At 43.1% G+C, this 23,323-nt stretch overlaps 1 protein-coding gene across 5 annotated transcripts in view; it reads left to right on the top strand.

Annotated features, from left to right (window-relative positions):
- FTO (FTO alpha-ketoglutarate dependent dioxygenase) overlaps positions 1–21,431 on the top strand; it is a 404,215-nt gene extending 382,784 nt beyond the window's left edge. For all 5 annotated transcript variants that reach the window (XM_009430806.5, XM_024349837.3, XM_510968.7 and 2 more), the window contains one exon: positions 18,748–21,431. In XM_009430806.5, the coding sequence (XP_009429081.2) occupies positions 18,748–18,901 (154 nt within the window). In that variant the 3' untranslated portion in view covers positions 18,902–21,431. The remainder of the gene's footprint in view (positions 1–18,747) is intronic.
- The last annotated feature ends 1,892 nt before the right edge of the window (positions 21,432–23,323 follow it).

Genomic DNA, 23,323 nt, shown 5'->3' on the forward strand with positions numbered 1-23,323 from the left:
TCCTTAGAGGTAGTTGCATTGTAAAATACCTTTCCCTCCTTTCCCCATACATTTGAACAAAATGAATTAATGGTAGACTTCCTGGCATTAGTTGAAAGCCAGAGCAAGAGTGTTCCTGGAGGGAACACTGTCCTGGGACCTGTCCATTCATGCCACACAGGCAGGCCACTTGCTGATGGCACTTACGCATCCAACCCTGGCCCCGGAACTTACTGGCGGATGCCTTTGGGCACTAGGACCTTTGCAAGTCAGTCTCCTGCTAGAAAGAACAGTTTAAATTAGGAATAGCAAGTTCTCCAGGTCTCACAGTCTCGCCCGAGCTAACCTATCAGCTAGCGCGGCAGAAAACGCATAATGGAGCCTCCGTAAAGTATTCTGTGCCAACTCCCAGGTGGTCTCAGCTGCAGAACTGTTCTTCCAAAAAGTGTAAATTCTAACTTAGCAGTCTGCTGAGAAGCCCAGCTCCCTGGCAGGCCGGGCACGGGGCAGGAGGTCACAGCAGCTAATCAAGTCCTTGCTGTGTTCTCCTGACTCACCGCCGAGCTCTGGCCCAGTCCCAGCTGACCCCACTCCTGTAATGCTCAGTGAGGAGCCGAACTTCTCCATTAATCGGCCTGTTTGCAGGAGCTGGAAAGGTGACTTGTAACAGGCCTCTTGTTCCCAGACTCCTCTATAATGACATTCTGCACAAGCAGATGTCGTCCTTTGATTCCTTATGACCTTCTGAATTTTGGCAAATGAGAAAGCATCTGGGATCCGCAGTGAGGGCCTAAGGGTGTCTTTTCTACAAAGAGCTACTGTCGTCCTCCACCCCACCCTGCCTTCACCCCCATCTCTACCAGGCACGTGGCAAGGACATGGCCTTGCTTATTTTCCCTGTTGGAAAAAGCCTTCTTCCCAGAGCCAGGGGGCTTTGAGATGAGGTGGCCCAGACCGTCCCATGCTTGAGCATTTACCAGATGTGACTTTGGGTCCCTGTGGCTGTCTCAGCTTGACAGATGAGAAAATGCTGTTGCTAAGTGCCCTTCCCAAGGTCACCCCACAAGCAAACATTGGTGCTGGGAGAATGAGATCACCCCCAGACAGTGAAGGAATGACAGACCCATGCTTTCAAAGCCCCGAAGTGTGACACTCCACCAGCCCGTTGACCAGAGACTACAAGACAGTAAGTAATAAATAGATAATGGCCTGTCTCTCCTCTTGCTTTCTCCTTAAAGATGCCCAGGTGGGAAACTTGTGGTTGTGATGATTAATTAATAAGTCCGCCCAGTTAACCTGAAGTTTGCAGGCCATACTGCAAGCCTAAGGCGGTCTCTTTGGCAACTCATCCTTCTTTTCCGAGGCTCCAGTGGGCTTTATTCAGTGGCAGCATTGCTAGCAGCACCGCAAAAACTTCAGTCGGAGGACTTCAGAATTTGGCCTGCTCTCTATTGAACTACGATGTTTTAAAACTCCTTTCTAACCAAGTCATTTCAGAAGCAAACCTTGCACTGACTCAGAAGGCCTGTTCAGTCTTCCGTGGCTCTCAGCATATAGGATTACCCTTCTTCCTCAGCCTGAATTCACGGCACCAAAAAGAAAAAGAACAGCATAAATTGGATGTGTGTTGAGTTCTGAAGATACACATCAGGTGGACTTGGGAATCCAGGGAGGCTTTGGCGTGATTCCTTCTTTTCTATTCCAGCGCAAAGGCGAACAATACATCAAAGCCTTGAAGGATAAGGTTTACAGCCTTCCCTCCCTCCCAGCCCCAGAGCTGGAGTGGCCTAGGACGCCACCGAAGAGGCGTAAGATATTTTGCTTCATCAAACGAATACTGTGTGTAGGTAGAGCATAGAAGTTTACTCTCATGAGATGACTCCATTCCTAAGGGAATCTAGAGGCTTTCTGCGGAGCACCGTGACATAGATCATATCATCCTCCTGCTTAAAACCCTCCAGCGGTTCCCCATCTCACTTAGAGTAAAATCCAGTCTCCACAGTGGTTTCCAAGAGCTCAGACTTCACTGACTCCATCCTCTCCATCCCCTCTCTTTGCCCCCTTCCTCCAGCCACAGTTGCCCCCTTGCTGTCCCCTGGGCATGCCTAACTCTTTTTTCTTTCTTTTTTGGCAGAGACAGAGTCTCGCTATGTTACCAAAGGTGGTTTCAAATTCCTAAGCTCAAGCAATCCTCCCACTTCAGCCTCCCAAGTAGCTGAAACTGTAGACTTATGCCACTGTGCCTGGCTAATTTATTTATTTTTTGTAGAGACAGAGTCTCACTCTGTTGCCCAGGCTGGTCTAGAACTCCTGACCTTAAGGGAGCCTTCTGCCTTGGCCTCCCAAAGTGTTGGGATTACAGGCGTGAGCCACTGTGCCCAGCCCTAATGCCTAACTCATTCTCACTTACAATACCCTTCCCCAGGACAAGCGTCCATCACAACCACCCTAGCCTAGTCTCTTCCCTCAGCCTCTCTATTCACTCTTTTTTTTTTTTTCATTTCTCTGCTTGATTTGCTCCAGAACACTTATCTCTAGCAGAAATTATCTTGATATTTATTTGCTTACATTGTGTGGCAGAGAATGTTAGCTTTTCATCCTGTCTCACTTTTTGCTTCTTCCTTGAAGTCTTGGTTTTGACAGGGAAAGGGAGCAACGTCCAGCTAAAATCTCACACTTCCCAGTGACTAAGTTCTAATCAGTGAGATCCAGATGGAGGGGGTTACTTGTCCTCCTTTCAAAGAGGAGGTAAGGGGATATTATAGCCCTCTGTCTTTTCTGCTGCCCCCCGCCTGGGACTCAGATATGGTGGCTGGAGTGTCCTGGCCCCAAAGGTGACTTCGAGGATGGCAGCCATGTGCTAAGGATGACAGAGCAGAAAGGTGGATGGAACAGCCTGGGTTGCAGACGTCCATGGTCTGCTTCTGTGTGATGGTCCTTAGACTTCTTTAATGTGAAATAAAAATAAGCTCCCATCTACTTTGACCACTGTTATTTCCAGTCCCCCTTGCTAGCAGCTGAATACAGTTTATAACCGATACATGTGTTTATTACCTGACTTTCCTGCTAGCATGTAAGCGCCACAAAACCTGGGACTTGGTGTAGTTCTCTACTGGATCTCTAGATCCTGGCACCTAGTAAATATTTGTTGAATGAATGGATACTAAAAGCACAAAAGTCACAGAAGTCCTTCTGCCCAAATCCTGGCTTTATCAGTGGACACTTAGCAAGCATCTTCTTGATCACTGACCCAGCGGCATAGATATTTATGTGGGACAAAGCAATGTTAGTTTCCAAATGTTAGCTGTAGAAAGAGTGTCATTCATTTCCTAGGTGTACAAAATGCAGACTTGCTTTGGATTTAAGGCCAGGACACTATGACATCTTTGGAGTTCAGGGGCTTGTTAACATGACAATCCTGATGCTGCAGTGGCCTGGACTTCTTCCCTTTCTACAAAACAGCTGCACCAACATATAATTGTGCTCCTGTCATAAAACATCCATAGGCAAATGGAGCAGTTTATTATCTGTAACCTTGGAATGAAGCGGCAGCTTAAAGACTCCATAGGTTCTTTGGCGAGAGTGAAATAGTGCCCAGGAAGTACTGGAGTCAATGACACATATCGCTCAGAGGATTAGAACTTGCCTGCAAAAATAGCTTTTGAATCAGAGTTTAAGAGTGAGTGGCAGTAATCCCAATTTTACCAAGTTCAGTTTAGTTGAAAAGTGTTGGACTAGTGAGTGACCTAAGTTTCAGCCCCAATTAATATGACTTGTTATTTATGTGGTTGTGTGACCTGGAACAATGCTTTCACTTAAGGGCACTAATCCCTTTCATAAGGGTACCACCCTCATGATCTAATTACCTCCCAAAGGCCGACCTTCAGATACTGTCACATTAGAGGCTAGGAGTTTAAGATATGACTTTTAGGAGGACACAGACATTTAGTCCGTAACAGATGATTGTCACTGCTTCAAGTGGTGTCAGCTGTGTTGTCCTAGGGCTGGAGGCCCCAAGATGGACTCATCTGTTAAGGCCTTGGCACTAGCTGTGGCCTCATTTTCAAACTGGGATTACACCTTTCTTTGCTGCCCTTGTAGTGAGGATCACATGGGATAATGCATATGGACGTAAGCCATACTGTTTATATATATAACTACAGTTTTTTTAGAGATGGGAAGACCTTTAGGGATTGTCTAACTCAAGCCCTCATTGTACAGATCTAAGTAATGATCGCCAGAAAGTCACAGTTTTGCCCAAGATCCTAGGGTAAAGTAGTGGCAGAACTGGGTCTTTAACTCTCAGACCAGTGTTCTCCCTACTATACCATCTGGCTTGTTATGTTGTTAGCTTGCTCTTTTTTTGTTTTTGTTTTTGTTTTGTTGTGTTGTTTTTGGTGACAGGGTCTGGCTCTGTTGCCCAGGCTGGAGCAGTGGTGTGATTACTGCTCACTGCAACCTCGACCTTCTGGGCTCAAGTGATCCTCCTGCCTCAGCCTCCCAAGTAGCTGGTACTACAGGGTACTATTACTTTTACGTGCCCAGCTATTACTTCTTCTTATCATTGTTATTAAAGTGCTGTGTAGCAGGGAAATCAGCTCCCTGTTAAGGAGATACAATTCAGATGTAAGATGCTTTCAATCCCTTGTGCACTCCACAGTATTTATTGCTGCTACCATGTGTCAAACTCTGCTCTAGGCTTCGAGGATATAGCAGTGAGCAAAACAGACAGAAATCCCTGCCTTCAGAGAGCTTAGCTCATGTGCGTGTGCACACACGGACACACACACGCACACACACAAATGGCGTCAAGTGCTACAGAGAAAAATAGGACAGTGAAGGAAGATGGGGAGTGCTAGAGTTGGGGGACAGGGAGGGGAGATGTTTGCTGTCCTGAGTAAGGCGGTCAAGGAAGGTCTCCCTGATTGGATTAAGGAGTGACCTGAAGGGGTAGGGGGAGGAAGCCATGTGGATATTTTAGGGGAAGAGTGTTCAAGGGAGAAGGAGCAGCAGGTTCTAATACGCTGAGACTGCTCTTGGCCCCTTCAGGGTGAGCAAATTAGCCGGTCTGACTGGAGCACAGTGAACAATGGGATGAGTGCAAGGAGAGGGCAGAGAATCGGGGTCAGGAAAGGGTCCATCATGGAGGGCCCTGCGGACCACTATAAGAATTTTGACTTTGACTCAGCTTTTAAATCAGTTTACTTCATCAGAAGACTGATATGATCTTTATAAATTAGCATTTTTCTTTTGACCCACCATTTTCTCCGTAATCCTGAATTTGAACTGTGTCACACAGTTGGTATTAGATGCTACTGAGTTCCCTACCCTAAGTGACCTGTTAGTGAATGTTTCTAAAGAAGAGAAATCCAGAAAGACCCAGAACCTCATGTTCCAAATAAGGTTAAAATGAACTTGTGAGGTGTTTCTTGGCATCCAAAAACCAATTAAGCAGGTTACACGGAAGTATTTCTAAAAACAGCAGTTCAGTGGAAGGAGACTGACAGGTGAGCAGATGGAGGAATCATCAACTCAAATTTATGTCACAGCCTACAACTCAAATGAGCATTCCAAAGTCAGAACAGCTGGCCTTTTATTCTGTAAGCCATTGTCCCTTGCTTTGCTTATCTCTCAGGAGTATGAGTGGATTATACTCACTGGCAGTCTGTCTGTCGGTCTTTGACTTTGCAGGGGAAAATCCTTTGTAGAAAAACAGGCTGTTTGTGTAAATCAGATTTTTCTGTAGTGTCTGCCGCTTCCTGCAGATTGTGAAGTTTCTAGATATGGCATTGGCCTTTTAGCTTTTATTTTCATAACTGTATTCATTACTTACATGACTGCTATTATTTACTCAGAATCAAGTTGATTCTGAGTGAATGGAATTGAAGCACATAGTCAAAAAGCACAATCTTCCAATTTGCAAGAAGAAATGTTTTTTAGAATGTTGTAGTGTGTTTAAAAATCACAGCCACCTTGGATTTCTAATCAGAAGTTATTCTGGAATCTTTCTGAAGTTTGAGACTGTCCCATGCAAACGTTACTTAAATTTCAAGCAACAGGGAAGTCGTGAGATTTAGAAAGGGTTATCTTTTGTCAATCATGGTCCTTTGTGGAGCTCTGTGGTGACAGAGGACAGCGGAGAGACCGTATTCTGTGGCTGAAAGGAGGGCTTGATACTACCCAGTGGGGATTTTGTTCCAGTAATTGCATCAAATTGGACCTGCTGCCATGTCGTAGGTATAGCATGAATATCATTCATTAAGTCATGCACCTATATGCCTTCCCTCCCAATGGCTGAGTCACTAGCAGAATATATTTTCTTCCAAAGTGTTTGTTTTCATTGTTGCCCTTTAAAAATAATGAGTTCATTCTATTCCCTTGCAAGGAAAGTTATTCTAGACTGCTTTGAAATTGTATATCTTTTGTTGAGCACATTTCTGCAGTGGTTCCATAGCATTGTGTGCTGGGGAACCCAACCCGGCCTCTCTTAAAGCGTCCAACCAAGTGGCCTCCGACTTGATACATATAATCGTCCAGCCCATTTGACCTTTATATTGTTACCTCTGGGCAGGTAGAAGTCATGCAAGTTTCAGGTGACCCTATCATGTGACCAGAGATCAGAGGTCAGCAGCTCCTAAATGTTCGGCTGTCAAGATAGCCCATTCATCACTATCATTATGTAACTGACAAGCCCACAAATGAACCGGGGGATAAAATTATTCTCAGCCCTCTACCTCCTGGGTTTACACCTCAGTGGTGGGCCAAGCAGTCTCACATATTAAGTGGTTCCAAGGGCCTGCCACAGTCCCTGAAGTAGGGGGAGGACTTCAGGAGACCTATTTCATGTGCCAGACCCTGGGAAGTCACCAGCTGCCTGCCTGGGGAGCCAAGTTGCCGCTCTACAGGACTCTACAGCGGCCTGAGTCTGGTTTCCTCTGAAATGGAGCTGAATTGAATGTTAGTTCTTTCTGGACCCAAAGACACATATGTCTCCCCCACTGCAACCCACCTTTAGCATCTTTGTGGTCCTTTGTGGCAGGTTAACACAGTGCAGTGTTTTCATCAACTGGCCTGATCTTAAGAGTCACCTATGAAAATGAAGATTCCCAGGACGTTCACCTGGAAAGTCTGACTTAGGACCAGGTGCCATTAGGAAACTCAGTTTCTAACAAGGGCCCAAATGATTCTCGTGATGTCTGTATTTTGGAAGAATGCAAAGAGATTTCGAGTCAGACAATTTTGGCTTCAAATCCTGACCCTATCCCTTGTTTGGCTGTGAAATTATGGATGGGTTAGTTAATCTTCTGGGCCTCATTTTCAATTCTGAGGACAAACATTTTAATAGAAGATGTATAGAATCCTAGCACTCATCTTTATTATTGTGGGGTTTTTGTTTGTTTGTTTGTTTGAGACAGGGTCTTGCTCTGCCACCTAGGCTGGAGTGCAGTGGCACAATCATGGCTCACTGTACCCTCAGCCTCCCAGGCTCAAGCGATCCTCCCACCTCAGCCTCCCAACTAGCTAGGACTGCAGCTGCCCGCCATCATGGCTGACTAGTCTTTTTAAATTTTTTGTACAGATGGGGTTTCGCTATGTTGCCCAGGCTGGTCTTGAACTCCTGAGCTTACTGTCTGCCTGCCTCAGCTTCCCAAAGTGCTGGGATAACAGATGTGAGCCACTGTGCCAAGCCTTATTGGCTCTTTTAAATGTTTTTATTAGTATTCTTATTATCCCTTTGGTGTGAGAGGAGATGTCATCGAAAGAGCATTGGCATGCGGTACAATGTCTTTATAATCTCTCCCATGTCAACAAAAGTCTCTGATAAACCTACAGGGGCGGTTTTGAGAGGGACAGGAGAAAGGCAGTGCTGTGAGGATCACACATGCTCATCACATGGCTTGGGAGGTGCCCTGGTGGAGCCCGCACATTGTAGCAGTAAAGGGGAAAAGGCAGGGCACTCCTCTGGACCCCTGAAGAAAGCGTGGAGATGCCTTTGAGCTATTTCATGACCAAAAGTGGACCTGACTTCCAAACCAGCAAGGGGCTCTTGCATCCCTTATCTCCTCATCTTCTGACCTCCTGGAGGTACGATCTGAGCACTTTTACCCTCACCCCATAGAGCCTTTACCATAGGCCAGAGGAACTGGATTTTTTTCTTTCTTTTTTTTTTTTTTCCACTTTTATTTTAGGTTTGGGGGTATGTGTGGAGGTTTGTTACATAGGTAAACATGTGTCACGGGAGTTTGAGGTACAGATTATTTCATCACCCGGTTATTAAGCCCAGTACCCAATAGCTATCTTTTCTGCTGTCCCCCTCCTCGCACCCTCCCTGCTCAAGTAGACTCCAGTGTCTCTTGTTTCTTTCTTTGTGTTCATAGGTTCTTATCATTTAACTCCCACTTAAAAGTGAGAACATGCAGTATTTGTTCCAGGGTTAGTTTGCTAAGAATAATAGCCTCCAGATATGATCTTGTTGTTTGTTATGGCTGCATTGTATTCCATGGTGTATATGTGGATCTTGTTGTTTTTTATGGCTGTATTGTATTCCGTGGTGTACATATTTTCTTTATTTAATCTTTCATTGATAGGCATTTAGGTTGATTCCACGTCTTTGCTATTGTGAATAGTGCTGTGGTGAACATTTGCATGCATGTGTCTTTATGGCAGAATGATTTATATTCCTCTGAGTGTATACCCAGTAATGGGATTGCTGGGTTGAATATTAGTTCTGCTTTTAGCTCTTTCAGGAATTGCTATACTGCTTTCCACAATGGCTGAACTAAATGACACTCCCACCAACAGTGTATAAGTGTTCCCTTTTCTCCCCAACCTCGCCAGCATCTGTTATTTTTTTACTTTTAATAATAGCCATTCTGACTGGTGTGAGATGGTATCTCATTGTGGTTTTGATTTGCATTTCTCTAATAATCAGGGCTATTGAGCTCTCTTTCATATGCTAGTTGGCTGCATGTATGCTTTTTTTTGAAAAGTGCCTGTTCGTGTTCTTTGCCCACTTTTTAATGGGGTTGTTTTTCTCTGGTACATTTGTTTAAGTTCTTTATAGATGCTGGATATTAGACCTTTGTCAGATGCATAATTTGCAAACATTTTCTCCCATTCTGCAGGTCATCTGTTTACTCTGTTGATAGTTTCTTCTGCTGTGCAGAAGCTCTTAAGTTTAATTAGCTCCTACTTATCAACTTTTGCTTTTGAAACCCTGGAAGACAAACTAGGCAATAGCATCCTGGACATAGGAATGGACAGAAATTTCATGACAAAGACACCAAAAGCAATCACAACAAAAGCAGGGGAGCTCTTAACCATGATTTACAGTGAGACACTCTGGTTCCATAGCCAGGATGATGGGAAACCTTTACCAAAACAAATCTCTTCTTGGAATCCCAAGTTGGAACTCTAAATGTTCTATCTCATGAAAAATAACAATCAGCTGGGCATTGTTTTGCATGCCTGTAATCCCAGCTATGTAGGAGGCTGAGAAAGGAGGATCACTTGAGTCCGGGAATTCTAGACCAGTCTGGGCAACCTAGAGAGACCCCATCTCAAAACAAAACAAAAAGCCCTGATGTTCATGGCTATTTCACTCTATAGTATTATTAATATTATATTTCAGACAAACTGTAGGTCATGTAGGTGCTGAGGGAAAGAATTGGGAACTGTGAAAACCATTGTTTATATAGAAGATGTCTTTTGAGTTCCAAACAAATGTGGAGAACGTAAGACATTGACAGCAGCTGGGTACCGCCTGCACTGTCTCCTTCTCCAAGGCAGCAGGATGGCATAGACCCACAGGAAGGACTCTCTAATTATGTTAATTGGCCAAGATCCAGGCAGCAGAGTTATCTATGCTAAATGGAAGAAAGATTTCTTGTCTGTGCATGGTGGCTTATGCTTGTAATCTTGACCCTTTGAGAGGCCAAGGCAGGAGGATCACTTGAGCCCAGGAGTTTGAGACCAACCTGTGCAACAAAGGGAGACCCTATCTCTACAAAAAACAAAAACAAAAATAGCCAGATGTGGTGATGCCTGCCTGTACTCCCACCTACTTAGGAGGCTGAGGATCACTGGAGCCCAGGAGTTGGAGGCTTCAGTGAGCTATGACTGTGCCACTGTGCTCCAGCCTGGGTGATGGAGTGAGACCCTGTCTCGAAAAAAGAAAGAAAGAAAGAGTTCTTGAAAAATGGATGGTATTTATGTGGCTGAATGGCGTTATCTTGGTATTCAAAAGCACTTCAGGTATATTTGGCAGTCAAAGCGTTTTTAAAGCACCCGAACAGCCTATCTTATATTGGACTTCTCACCTCTTCCCAGAAGCGTGAGGCCCAAAAGTAGACGTATATACAACTAGAAGTTAAGCCAAACCCGGCTTCTCAAGTGGTCATGGTTGAAGAACACTAACGACTAAAAAGGTGTATTGACCCAGGGGGAAAAAAAGCTGACCCCTAGGGAAAATCTGGCTTTTCCTCACTCTCTGATGTGTGTTGACTTTACTGATCTGGAAACATTAACGTGGGGAACAGAGGCAAGAGGTTAAAAGCCTTTCAAAGAAAAAGTGAACGTGTCTTTTGTCAAAACTCATTTAGGAATTGGTTTGGTTTAGTGGTTCTACAATAGGTAAACTGAGTTATTTGACATGCTGACTTGATAAAGCCACCTTTGTCCGAGTAGACCGTTATGATAGCTGTAAGTATGACTGGGTGACTATTTACTTGTAAAGTTGTCCACAGTATCATGATAGCAGTGACAAAAGTCCAAAAAGACACATTACAAATTCATTGACTTGTTCTTTTCAGAGGATTTAGAATGTCAAGGGAAAGATTATTATAAACTAGACTGCAAATTTTTTTCACCACTCGCTGTAACAGATTATTTGGAGCAAAATATGGTGAGACTATGAAAAACAGTGCAATGGAATGGCCTCTTCCATGAGGTTAGATTTTAAATGTAGCGCTTAAGGTAGGCATCATGGAGGTGAGAATTATACATGGAAATCCCTTCAATTTGTACATCAGGTTCTGGCAGGGATTTAGATACCATGTTAATATGAAAAATACTTATCTTTACACCCTGGAATCACTCTGTATGGCAAGACATTTGCCACACAAATACACATTAGAGTGAAATGAACCCTCAAGATACTGAATTGAACAGAGGACATTAGGGTCCCATATTGGTCTCACGCTCCCTTTAAAGCAAAAGGCCATTGAGAGGATTGTTGCCCTATGACATCACTATTTCCTGCTTTTTTCATGCTGATCTGGCAGGTGGGTTTTGCAGGTTCATGTGGACTTGATGTAACACCAATGTTTTCTACCTGAGGCCTCTTTTTTTTTTTTTTTTTTGAGATGGAGTTTCACTCTGTCACCTAGGCTGGAGTGCAGCGGTTCGATCTCGGCTCGCTGCAATCTCTGCCTCCCGGGTTCAAGTGATTCTCCTGCCTCAGCCTTCTCAGTAGCTGGGATTATAGGTGTGCACCACCACACCTGGATAATTTTTATATTTTTAGTAGAGACAGGGTTTCACCACATTGGTCAGGCTAGTCTCAAACTCTTGACCTCGTGATCTGCCCACCTCAGCCTCCCAAAGTGCTGGGATTACAGGTGTGAACCACCTTGCCTGGCTCCTGAGGCCTCTTAAGCCTTGGTATTGGCTTATGCTATTGCGCATTAGGAGAATGCATTATCATGTAGCTGATGCCCTCAAACAGACTCCTACTCAGCATTTGGCCAAGTGACTGTCAACTCCTTAAATTCAAATTCCCAGAAAAAACACTGACTTAAAGAAGAGGAGACTTTTAAACACTGGGTATTTTCTGATGAAGCTGTCCATTTAAACTGCTCTAGTCTTTAGAATTGTGATTTCTTTCATTTTTATTTGCGAGCGTTACAAGCCCTTCTGGCCAGCGTTGCATGATCACTAGATTGATCAGCGAGGTTTTAAAAATAGGACTTGTATCACATAAGAAAAGGGATATTGAGGCATAATTATACATTTATATGGTACTTTACATATTTTAGAGTGCTTTTATATGTGTTATTTGATTTTATCTTCACATAACCCGGTAAAGCAGAGAAGCATTAACTTCATTGTAATAGTTGAGGAAACTAAGAGATTGAGATATTTTTCTCAAGGTCACCCAGGGAATATATTAATAATTAGAGACAGTTTATGCCCTCAGAAGCTGAACATGTATCTTTTATTTCTATAGACTGTAGATACTTATGCTGTAAGAGCCTCACAGTCAAAAGAATGAAAAGAAGAAAACTAGGTTTTGTCAGTCATCTGACATAATAATAGTCCTTCTAGAAACTGGAGGTAAAAACAACATTTGCTTCTTTCCTCTGAAATGATTTGGAATGTCCTGCATATCTAAATTTGACAAGAATAGCTGACTAGTCAATGGACAGGATCCATTTTAGTCCAAATGGAAATCCATGAAAAAGATGGAACTGAGTGAAAAGGGCAGCCAGCCAGATGTCCAGGGGTCTGACCCGCCCTGGCTCACTTGCACACCGTTCCATCAAACCTTGAGTAAGGCAGCCCTCACTCAAACTGGGGATCCAAATACCTACCCCTGCCATCTCTCCTAGATTATTAGGAAAGTCAGAAGCAGTGCTGTGGATTGACATTATTTGGGACATTTAAACATTGTACAAAATGTAATTGTTATTTTAATTAGGAGTTGTTCTCTTCTTTCCCACTGAAGAATTCCCTCTTAGGAGTTCATTTCTGTTATCTCTTCAGTGGCCCATGCTTGGTAATATTTCTCCCTCAAGTTCTAGTCTGTGTGTGTGTATGTTACATTTGCTTATTCTGATGAATCTTTCAGCAGAAACCATTTCTCCTGAAATCTTTCTTTATCATTTCATCAAGAGTAATGGAAATGTTACCTGTCCTTTATTTGTTGCAAAATTTAGGGACAAGGAAGAAGACCGTGTATGTTTTCTTAAAATCAATGGCCAGCACATTACTGTAAAACCTATTGATTAAAAACACAAAGTATAATGTTAGTCATTTAGTCTGTGAAGTGATGCAATAAGGGAAGAAATTTATCCTTTGACTTTTGCATTAACCTTTTATTGACTGCTTGCATACCCATAATTAACACACACTTTAGCTAAAGTGGTTAATTTTAGCATGGTGACCAGTGTTCACTAATGTAGCTGCAATCCCGATCTTCTAAATGTAAGTGCAGCCCTGGGGGAAATCAGCGGGCAGTGACGCCCTTCATGAGTTACACCTTGGTCAGGGGGACCTCTGGACAATCTGCTAGCAGCCAGCCAATGTGACACCTTTCGGCTGCTTCCTGTTACGTCACTAGGTCATTCAGGGAGAACCATTCCTAAGTAGCTGAGAGTTTTAGGAGGTGGTTTATAGAGTGCTTTGAGTCAAAATAATGTGAATTTAGGAAGGAGAGAGAGAAAAAGTATATATATAATATATATACTTTATATACACATATAATATGTAATATAGTATATATTGTATATAATTATATGTACTTATTATATAATTATTTTATATATTATATAATATTAGATATAATTATATTTTATATATTTATTATATAATTATAATAGTTATATCATTATATAATTATATAATAAATATATAAATTTATAAATTACATATAATAGTTATATCATTATATAATGATTATGTAATAAATATATAAAATTATATAATTGTTACAATTGTATGTAATAGTTATATAATTATATATTAAATATAGAAAATATATAATTGTATAATAATAAATACATATAATTGTATATTTTAATAAATATATAATTACATATTATATATACTATATTATATATAATTTATGTATATCATTATATATAATAATTCTATATAATAATATAATAAATATATTATTGTATATAAATATATAGTACATGATATATAATATATTAAAAGTATATGTACCTACTATATTATGTATATACTTTATCTCTCTTCCTCCTAAATTTGTATTATAAATTCACATTACATATATATTATACATAATATATAATAAAGTATATAGTATAAAATATGTATATATAAAATATTTGTATTTATTATATTTAAAATATTTATATATAAAATAATAGGTATACATATAAAGCATATGTTTACAATATTTTATGTGTATATACATATTATTTTCCTTTGCTCTCCTTGAACTGCTTCATGAAAGGGGCAGTATTTTCTGAACAGATCCAAGTTTATTTGCTAACCCAAGAAACATTTTAAAAAATGGGATTTTTCCTTAGGATAGGATTAGAGAGGACAGGATTGAAAGGGGAAACTGTAACTTTCTTATTGTTTGGCTGGGTTCAGTAGGACTTGGGAATGACACTGAGAAGGGAATCTTGTTAACTTTCTTTAGCAACATTATCCAGCTGTAGTCCTGAAAATTGGCTTATTTTCATGCAAAGGCCAGTGTGGATGGACGAGCATTCTCTTGTTTTCTGGGCAGAAATTTGTCCCAAATAGAAATACTATTTGAAACAAAACCAAATGTCAGTGTTTTCGTGGGTTCATACCCAGGTATTCTCTGCACACACTACACTGTATCAACCACAACATCTCAGTTTGGAGAGACTATCTGCATTCACTTGGCTAAGGCAATGGATGTTATAAAAGGCAGGAAATAACTGACAGAAAGGAAGCATGGCCGGCATATCAGCTAGGATTCTTTACAGAAAAACCTAACTCAGACAATAAAGTCTCACGAAACTGAAACATCTAAGTGAAGCATGACCCAGATACTCAAACAGCATCGTCCAGGACCCACCCCTTGCTGGACGGCAGCAAAATGTTGATGGCAGTTCCACATCACACATCCTAATTGTTCATAGGCCAGGAGAGGAGAAAGTCTTTTCCTTTAGCTCCCATACCAGTCCTCTGATTTATTCTCTTGATTTTGCCCCATATTGGGTCATGTGCCTCCTCTTAAACCACTCCCTGTGGCTAGGAAAGCGTGATGTACTGACGTAGCTTAAGCCAATCAAGGCTCTCCTCTGGCTGTAGAGGTGGAGCTAGTCCCACCCACATCAAGTCATGAAGCATGGGGAAGGGACAGGTACCCCACAGGAAAATTAGAATCCTGTTGGTGGAACGGTGGGAGTAAATACAGGACAACAAATTTCCATCACAATCAGTATTCCTCACACATTTCGTAAGACAACTTGAGGCCCCTTTATTTTGCAAGAGACTATATAGAGTATTGTGTGCTAAGAAACAATCCAACTTTATTTCCTGTAAATACAAAATCAGTCTGGAACAACCACCATTTAGAAGGCCAGACGACAATGCCTTTTATCAATCCTAGGTCTTCAGGAATAACTGCTGATCCCTTCTGAATCTGAACATTTTAGCCTGACACTGGAAAGTTGTAGCAGCTTGAATACATAAGCCTCAGGGTCTTGGAATGTCAAAATGTGATAGGATCCAGCCTTAGGTGCAATTTGATTCAAGCCAGACAGAGCTGCTCCTGTATCCCCAGAGCTTCCCCTAGAAGGAGTCTGTCTAGAGGCTACGCACCCAGTTAGTATGAAGGAAGGAGACTGCCCAAGTATAACAGGCAGCTCTCTCATTGGCATTTCTCATCTGCCACTGGTACCTGGAGTAGAAGTAACGATAGTGGTAATATTATTTTATAGGTATTGGGCGCTTGCTATGTGCCAGGAAATGTTCTAAACACTGCGTATAATTCATGTAATCTTCACATCAACCCCATAAGTAAGATACTATTATCACCGTCACCACTTGACAGATAAGAAACTGAGGCTCAGCGAGGTAACAAAACCTGCCCAAGATGTCATGCCCCTGGAGAGCAGCAACTCCGGCAATCAAGAGAACACACTCTTTACCACCATGCTGCAGTCTCCCTGCTTCCCATCTTTGGAAATTAAGATCCAAGAAGGAAGAATGAGTGACCTGAGCAAAAGAAATGAAACCCTAAAGGGGGACAGATGTGCCTTCAAGTAATATCCAACCTTCTCTTTATCAGTTCCATAGTCTGGCATGATGCTAAATCACAAAATATCATTTGAGTTGGGGATGTCTGTCCTTTTTCATGGGTGACTACATCACCTCCAATAACGAGCGCTCTGCTGGCCCCTATTACTATCATTTGGAAATTGGCAAGGAACACTGGACATTAAAGAAAAAACTTTAAAGTAATCTTGAAATTTCTGAATGAAGGCTCTGAAGAAACCCAACAAAGGGTTCTACTCCTGGCCCAGATGGATGCAGTGACTATGTACAGCTTGTCTGTCAGAGCTTGCATGCAAAGGAGCCACTTCCCATACCAGCCAGTCTTTCTTTTTTTCTTCTTCTTCTTTTTTTGGAAAGAGTCTTGCTCTGTTGCCCAGGCTGGAGTGCAGTAGCACAATCTTGGCTCACTGCAACCTCCGCCTCCTGGGTTCAAGTGATTCTCGTGCCTCAGCCTCCCAAGTAGCTGGGATTACAGGCTGGCATTACCATGCCCAGCTAACTTTTGTATTTTTTAGTAGAGACAGGGTTTCGCCATGTTGCCCAGGCTGGTTTCTAACTCTTGGCCTCAAGTGATCTGCCTGCCTTGGCCTACCAGGGTGCGAGGGATTACAGGTGTGAGCCACCACGCCTGGCCCCAGCCAGTCCTTTGATGAGAAGAACAACAGCAGAAAACTGTGAAACAGCTTTGCCCAAAAGAAAAGCCATTGGGATTGGGAAGCTTGTACAACACAGCATAAGCAAACCTCTGCAGCAGGCTTCAATATGTTTAATACTTTCTCAAAGTACGGAGGCAAAACCCATTTGACAGGTGAAAAAGCATCTCTATTGACTTTCTACAAACTTTATGATATTCTAGGTGGATCGACACTTATCATAGCCCTTTAATCTGCCAGCCAGGATAATGTTTGCATGGACAATTTATCCACTGTGAGATTGAAATGCTCAATTTGGAATAACTTTCCCTACCCAGTAAATTGAGCATTACTCTAGGATTCTGAGACAGAGAGAAAGCACAATTTTAAAAGCTTTGCAGAGTTCCTTTGTAATTAGTCGCAGCTTTCCTTGAATATTAATTTTCCCTACATCCCTTTCAAGTGGTTTAGAGACTGTCTCTAGAACTACAGAGATGCACCCTCAGAACAACGACAGCAAGCGGCATGGTCTCAAACACCTATGATTAAGTAGTCTACAGAATGCATCCTCTGTTCTTCAGTGCAGTGTGTAGCTTATCAGTGCAAACAGTTTAATATTTATGCTAAGAGGATTGTCAAAAGCAGCTTCTGTTGCTTTAATTCTTGTTTTAAATAAATAATGAGAACATTTAAACACATTACTCTTCTTGGGGCCCCGGGGTCAGCTAATCTTATTATTTATGAAGTGATGTGCTACATAATAGTACTTAGTGCATGTTAACAGACGCTATTATCAGGGCCTGATGCAGAGAGCTGAAGATATATTAGAATGTTATGTGTAATGTACGACGGATTGAGTGCATAGGATGCCGGTGTAGCAATTAACCACACTCGAAAATAGGTGTAAAGTTGAAGTATGTTTTCCCCGGGGGGATCCCCTCACCATTAATAATTCCCCAGAGAAGAAGATGTCTTTCAGTTAGGAACCCTCTCTACCATCAGGCTTGGAAATGGGGCCAGGATATTCCATTCTTTGATCTCTTCATAGTCAGTCCTACACAGTCAGAAGACAAATAGTGAGCATGACCACTTTTTAATTGATTTAGACAAAAATGGAGAGAAGGCGGGGGTGGAGGGAGGCACAAGTGCAATGCTCCCAAGTGTCCTCATAGTGTTTGGTTTTGATCCACTCGTTTTCACTGCCACGTACTCCAGGAGAGTCGAGAAATTGTTCATTCCTTAATGCAATCTGTTTCCTTCTCTCTGATCCTCATTTTGCAGATAAATAAAGCTAAAGCCACTGAGTTTTCCCAGGTCACTTTTTAAATAAGCCAGTCTCTCTGAGAGATAGATGCCTGCCAAAGTGTGAGAACGTTGCCCCAATTATTTTCCTGTGAGGCTATAATTTAGCTTCATATGATAATTAATTTCTCTACTATTGATGAATAATCCATTCAATAAAAACCGTGATTTAAGTGTTTTCCTTAGGGACTAACTCTTGCTGGCCTCTTAATTTAATTTTGTGCAACTTTTTCCCACCTCTTCATCAGTGGAAATGATTATTAACCTCTATTTGCATATATCCTTATAAATCGGTCTCTCCTTGGAGTGCCTTTTTCTGAGCACAGCAAGCTGGGACACTTGTAAATCTCCAGGATCTCCAAAGTCAATCCCGGCCTGTAATATTGTTTAATCTATTCTTGGACGTTTTAATGCAGTAAATTCAATTTAATCTTTCCCAGTAATCTAGTAATACATTGAAATCCCACAAACATTTAAATCTGATAATGGCTTAATCACACACTTTAAATAACAGTTGAGATAATGAAAAAATAATTCACCATTTTAAAGGCAGAGTAACTGAATTTCCCTGATGATTGGCTTCTACGAAGCCACCTGAGATAATACAAATCTGGGAGTCAAAGCAAAGGAAGTCCCAACACCATCAGAAACAGTCTTCCTTCTTATAAACACCTGCGTTCCACCTGTAGATTCATTCAGTCGTCACCATGACCTTCACCCCCGAGGACTGTCTTTGGAGCATTGGCCAGTGTTGCTCCAAGCTTCCTGTGGGTTGGGGTCTTCTGGGGGTTTCCTCCCGTGGATTAATTTCCTATTTTTACTCTTCCAGGTGCCAGTCACGAATTGCCCGAACATTACCTGCTGATCAGAAGCCAGAATGTCGGCCATACTGGGAAAAGGATGACGCTTCGATGCCTCTGCCGTTTGACCTCACAGACATCGTTTCAGAACTCAGAGGTCAGCTTCTGGAAGCAAAACCCTAGAAGGAGCACAAATCTCAGGCGGAGGAGAAAAAGAGATCGGCTTTTCTCCTCCAACGTTGTCATGGGCTTAAGCAAGGGCAGTGGAGACTTCTCTTGGCCCCTAGATTGTAGCACCCAGGTCCCAATCCAAAACAGCTAGGAAATGGTGCCCACGAATTTTTAAATGTTTTAAAATGACCCTGTGTTATAGTCTGATTTGGTGTGAAACAGGACCTTCTTCCCCAAAAATTGTTCAGATTATAAAATGTGAGCCATTCAGCCCCCAAGGTCCAGGGCAGGCGACAGGAACGAGCCCAGCGTGTGACAAAGCCTAACCTACTTTCCTCTTTCCCAAGCTTTTTCAGAGACTCTGGAGTGGACCCAGCCCTCTGGGGAAAGACAGAACTTAGAGACATCCCAGTTTCTCACCACACCCCTAGTGCTGTCCGATATGGTAGCCACTAGCTAGCTGTGGCTACTTCAATTTAAATTCAGTTCTAATTTTAATTAAAAATGCAGCTCTTCAGTCGCCCTGGCCACATTTCAAGTGCTTAACAGCCTCATGTGGCTAGTGACTGCTGTATTGGACGGTACAGATATGGAACATTTTCATCATCGAAGAAAGTCCTATCAGACAACACTTGTATAAAAAGTTTGAGAGCAGGAATTCTCATTTCCATTCGTCTGTAGCCTCTATCCCCAAAGGCAAAGAAACTGAAAGAGAAATGACTCATTGAAGATTGGCCTCTTTCCTTTCTCTAAGACAAACCTAAGTAAAAGCCTGAGCTTTGAGTCCTATGCTCAGCACACAGGAAGGAGATGTTAATAATTAAAATAAAGTTGATATCCTGTCTTTAGGGAGTTCCCCTGATCTCTTGAAAGAGACACAGCCCCATTTACATTATTTCGTGGATTTCACCAGCATAGTATAGTTTTTTCTGTAAGTCCCTCATTCTTATGTAATAACAGGTGGAACTGAGGTTTGAAGAACCTCAGTGGCCCATCCTGATGACATTGGAGACTCAAAGAGACAAGAGAGAGTAGGGTTTAAAACCTGAGCTTTAAGACTCCCACTAGCTTCGTGTCCTTTGGCATGTTAACGTGCCTCAGTTTCCTCATCTGTATAATGGGGATATATGAAAGGCACCAGTCCCAAGGTGAACATTAAGTGAGATGATTCTAGTTACAGACTTAGAACAATTTCCAGCACATAGTTAAATATCCAGGAAATTCTAGTACTGTTATGTGTGGGTGAGCTGACCTGGATGTAGATGTTTTCCTCTCTCTTGCTGACCCCTCCGCCAGTTTTGTCTTGTGATGCCATTAACACATCTCTCCCTTTCTGACCTGGCTCCTGCCCATTGGTGTCCCAAGAAATCGTGAGAATAGTTAGCCCCCCTCTCCCCAGCCTGTTGCTTTCTCGTGTAGTTGTTCACAGTAGTTGAGAAGTTGAAGAGCTTTTGCCTATTGAAGGTGCACTGAGAATAAACTCTTTCCTGCCACCAGAATTGCAGTGGTTCACGGCCTGCACTCATTCCCATGCAGTTAATAGCCACAGAAATGTCACATTAAGCAAAGCAGCCAGGGTCTCATCGTGTTGAGACTCGAGTCTCTCAGACCTTGGATTCATTCCTTGGTGTCTTTGAGCCTCAGTTTCCTCATTGGTAAAAGAGAAGCGAAGCAGTGTCTCACAGGGTCATTACAGAGATTAAATGAAATAAATGAAATAACGTAGACCAGGAGGGCGTGGTGTTTAAAAGTCACAGATGGGGCACCCTCAGGCCATCCAGCCCAGTGTTTTCTTTAGCCCCTATGATGTTCATTTTTTGTTATATCCCATTAGGTGCCAATATTTAAAAATTGGGAGATTTCACATAAAATTAAAAGGTCTGCATTTTCTTTTTTCTTTTCTTTTCTTTTTTTTTTTTTGAGACACAGTCTCACTCTGTCACCAGGCTAGAGTGCAGTGGCACGATCTCAGCTCACTGCAACCTCTGCCTCCCAGGTTCAAGTAATTCTCCTGCCTCAGCCTCACAAGTAGCTGGGACTACAGGCACGTGCCACCACGCCCAGCTAATTTTTGTATTTTTAGCAGAGATGGGGCCAGGATGGTCTCGATCTCAACCTCGTGATCCACCCACCTCGGTCTCCCAAAGTGCTGGGATTACAGGCGTGAGCCACCGCGCCAAGCCAAGGTCTGCATTTTTCTTTAGAACTCAGAACACCCAATAGTCCTAGGCCCCCATCCTCCCATGGCAGCAAGCTAAATAGCATCTTCCCACTGCGAGTTGGGGCATGACCCAGCCTATGGTTTGCCATACTCCCTCTTTTTCTCCGTTTTTTCATTAATTGTGAACCTGACCTGCATCACCCTTTCATGTCAGTGCTCTCCAAACCTGCTTGCTTGCACCCCTCTAGTCGAAATATTTTGTGCTCACCCCAATATATGTGTGTGACTATTGAACTCTATTCGTAGACTGCTTGTACTAATGTCATTTGCATCATAAAATATTCATATCCAATAAACATATTAAAAGGATGAGATAAGAAACCAAGAGAGATTTTGCTGTTTTTTTCCTTTTGCATGGATGAGCCAGCTTCACGGTCCTGGGTGGGGCCCAGGTGGAATTAGTTCTCAAAGTCCTCCAGGTGGAGTCAGGGAATGTGCAACAGGGTTGGAGAAATCACTACTTTAAGTGAATCCGAAAGGTGAGATCACATTTGCTCTAAAGAAATGGTGATCCCAGCACTTTGGGAGGCTGAGGCAGCAGATCACTGGAGGTCAGGAGTTCGAGACCAGCCTGGCCAACACGGTGAAACCCCGTCTCTACTAAAAACACAAAAATTAGCTGGGTGTGGTGGTGTGTGCCTGTAATCCCAGCTACTCGGGAGGCTGAGGCAGGCAAATCGCTTGGCCCGGGAGGCGGAGGTTGCAGTGAGCCGAGATCATGCCACTGCACTCCAGCCTGGGCCACGGAGCAAGAGAAAAAAGAAATGGTGACTTTCGTTGATCATGTGTTTGAGGATTTCATGTGCTCTCCAGGGAGGTTTCAGGTGGGTAGAAGGAGGTGGGCAAGACCCAATAAAAAAGCAGCTGGTGCGGGCAATGACAATGAACTCGTATCCTGCAGGGTCAAAGGAAGGCTTGCTTCTGCTGTGAATTGGAGAAGGACTTTCCTGGAAGCACAGGCCCAGAAATCGCACCCTTCTCCCCATGTGTGCGGATAAGGGACCACTTCCATCAGCAGCAGCCCCCTCCTGCTTTCCTGCCAGTCCTCCCTGTGGTCCTAGGTCTCTTGAGAAAAGTGATCTAAGAGATCCCTTTGCAATGAGGTGCTACTGACTGCCCTACCTCCCTCACTTCCTCCCACAAATGTTTCTTGGTGCTGACCACAGCCTCAGCAATGAGGCAAGCCTGGGGACCCAAGACAGATCTCTGCCTCCCAGGCTAGTGGATGCCCTGGGATATGTAGTCACCAAAATAGGAACTTACCCCATAGTGGGGAAATAGACAGTAAGCAGCAAATCAATAACAAGAGTGTTCCAGATGGTTGTAAGTGCCAGGAAGGGAACCAACTGGGAGAGGGACAAGAGGAGATGGTGACTGACCAAGGGGACCTTGATCAGGCTGTGGGGAAGGGAGGTGGTTGGGAAGAGCTTCCCAGGAAAGGGGACGGCGGGCCCAGGCAGGAGAGCCTTGGGAGGGGGTGCCCAAGGAAGGAAAAGGGCCCTGAGCCCGAAGCCGAGAAGACCAGGAGGGGAGAAGGGGAGATGTAGGGCAGAGCAGACGGGAGCCGCTCGGGTTTTATTCCACACACCCCAGGAAGCATGAGAGGGTTTCAAGCAGCAAGGGCATGGAGGTAACTTGGTGAGATATTTTTATGCATTAGACCATCGCTCTATCTGGATGCCAGAGGGTCTCTGAGAGAGCAAACAGCTCAATCCAAAGGAGCGGCTTTCCAACTGGGAATGTCCCCCTGGCTGGGTGAGATCTCAAGATGGCCTGCGGCCCCTCTAGGTTGCCCGCCTACAGAGTTCACTCTAAACAGCCCCTCCCCTCCACACCCCAGCAGATCCATTCCTGACGCCCTCACTGGCAGGCTCCAGCCCCACAGAGCTTTCTAGACATAAAAGAGCAGGGTCATGGCATCATTGGTGACACAATTTTAATAATAAGCTTCAAAATCCATCACTCCACTGAATCGAGGGATGCCAGAATTGAGAGTCCATAGGACCCGTTTAATGGATCCCACATTCAGTAGATGGTTTTTTGTATGCTTCGAGGGAAGGAAGGTATTTTCAAATGCAACTTCTTTTTTTTTTTTCTTGCTCTAGTTAGGGCTGATTTTACCACTGGGCAAATTGCATACATTTGGATCCATGCCACGCTAAATACTGTTTATTTTGGAGATCTGTCAGAGGCAAGCACATGGAAGACAAGGG

This window comes from Pan troglodytes, chromosome 18 (assembly GCF_028858775.2).
Source record: "Pan troglodytes isolate AG18354 chromosome 18, NHGRI_mPanTro3-v2.0_pri, whole genome shotgun sequence".
In the NCBI taxonomy this organism is placed as follows: domain Eukaryota; kingdom Metazoa; phylum Chordata; class Mammalia; order Primates; family Hominidae; genus Pan; species Pan troglodytes.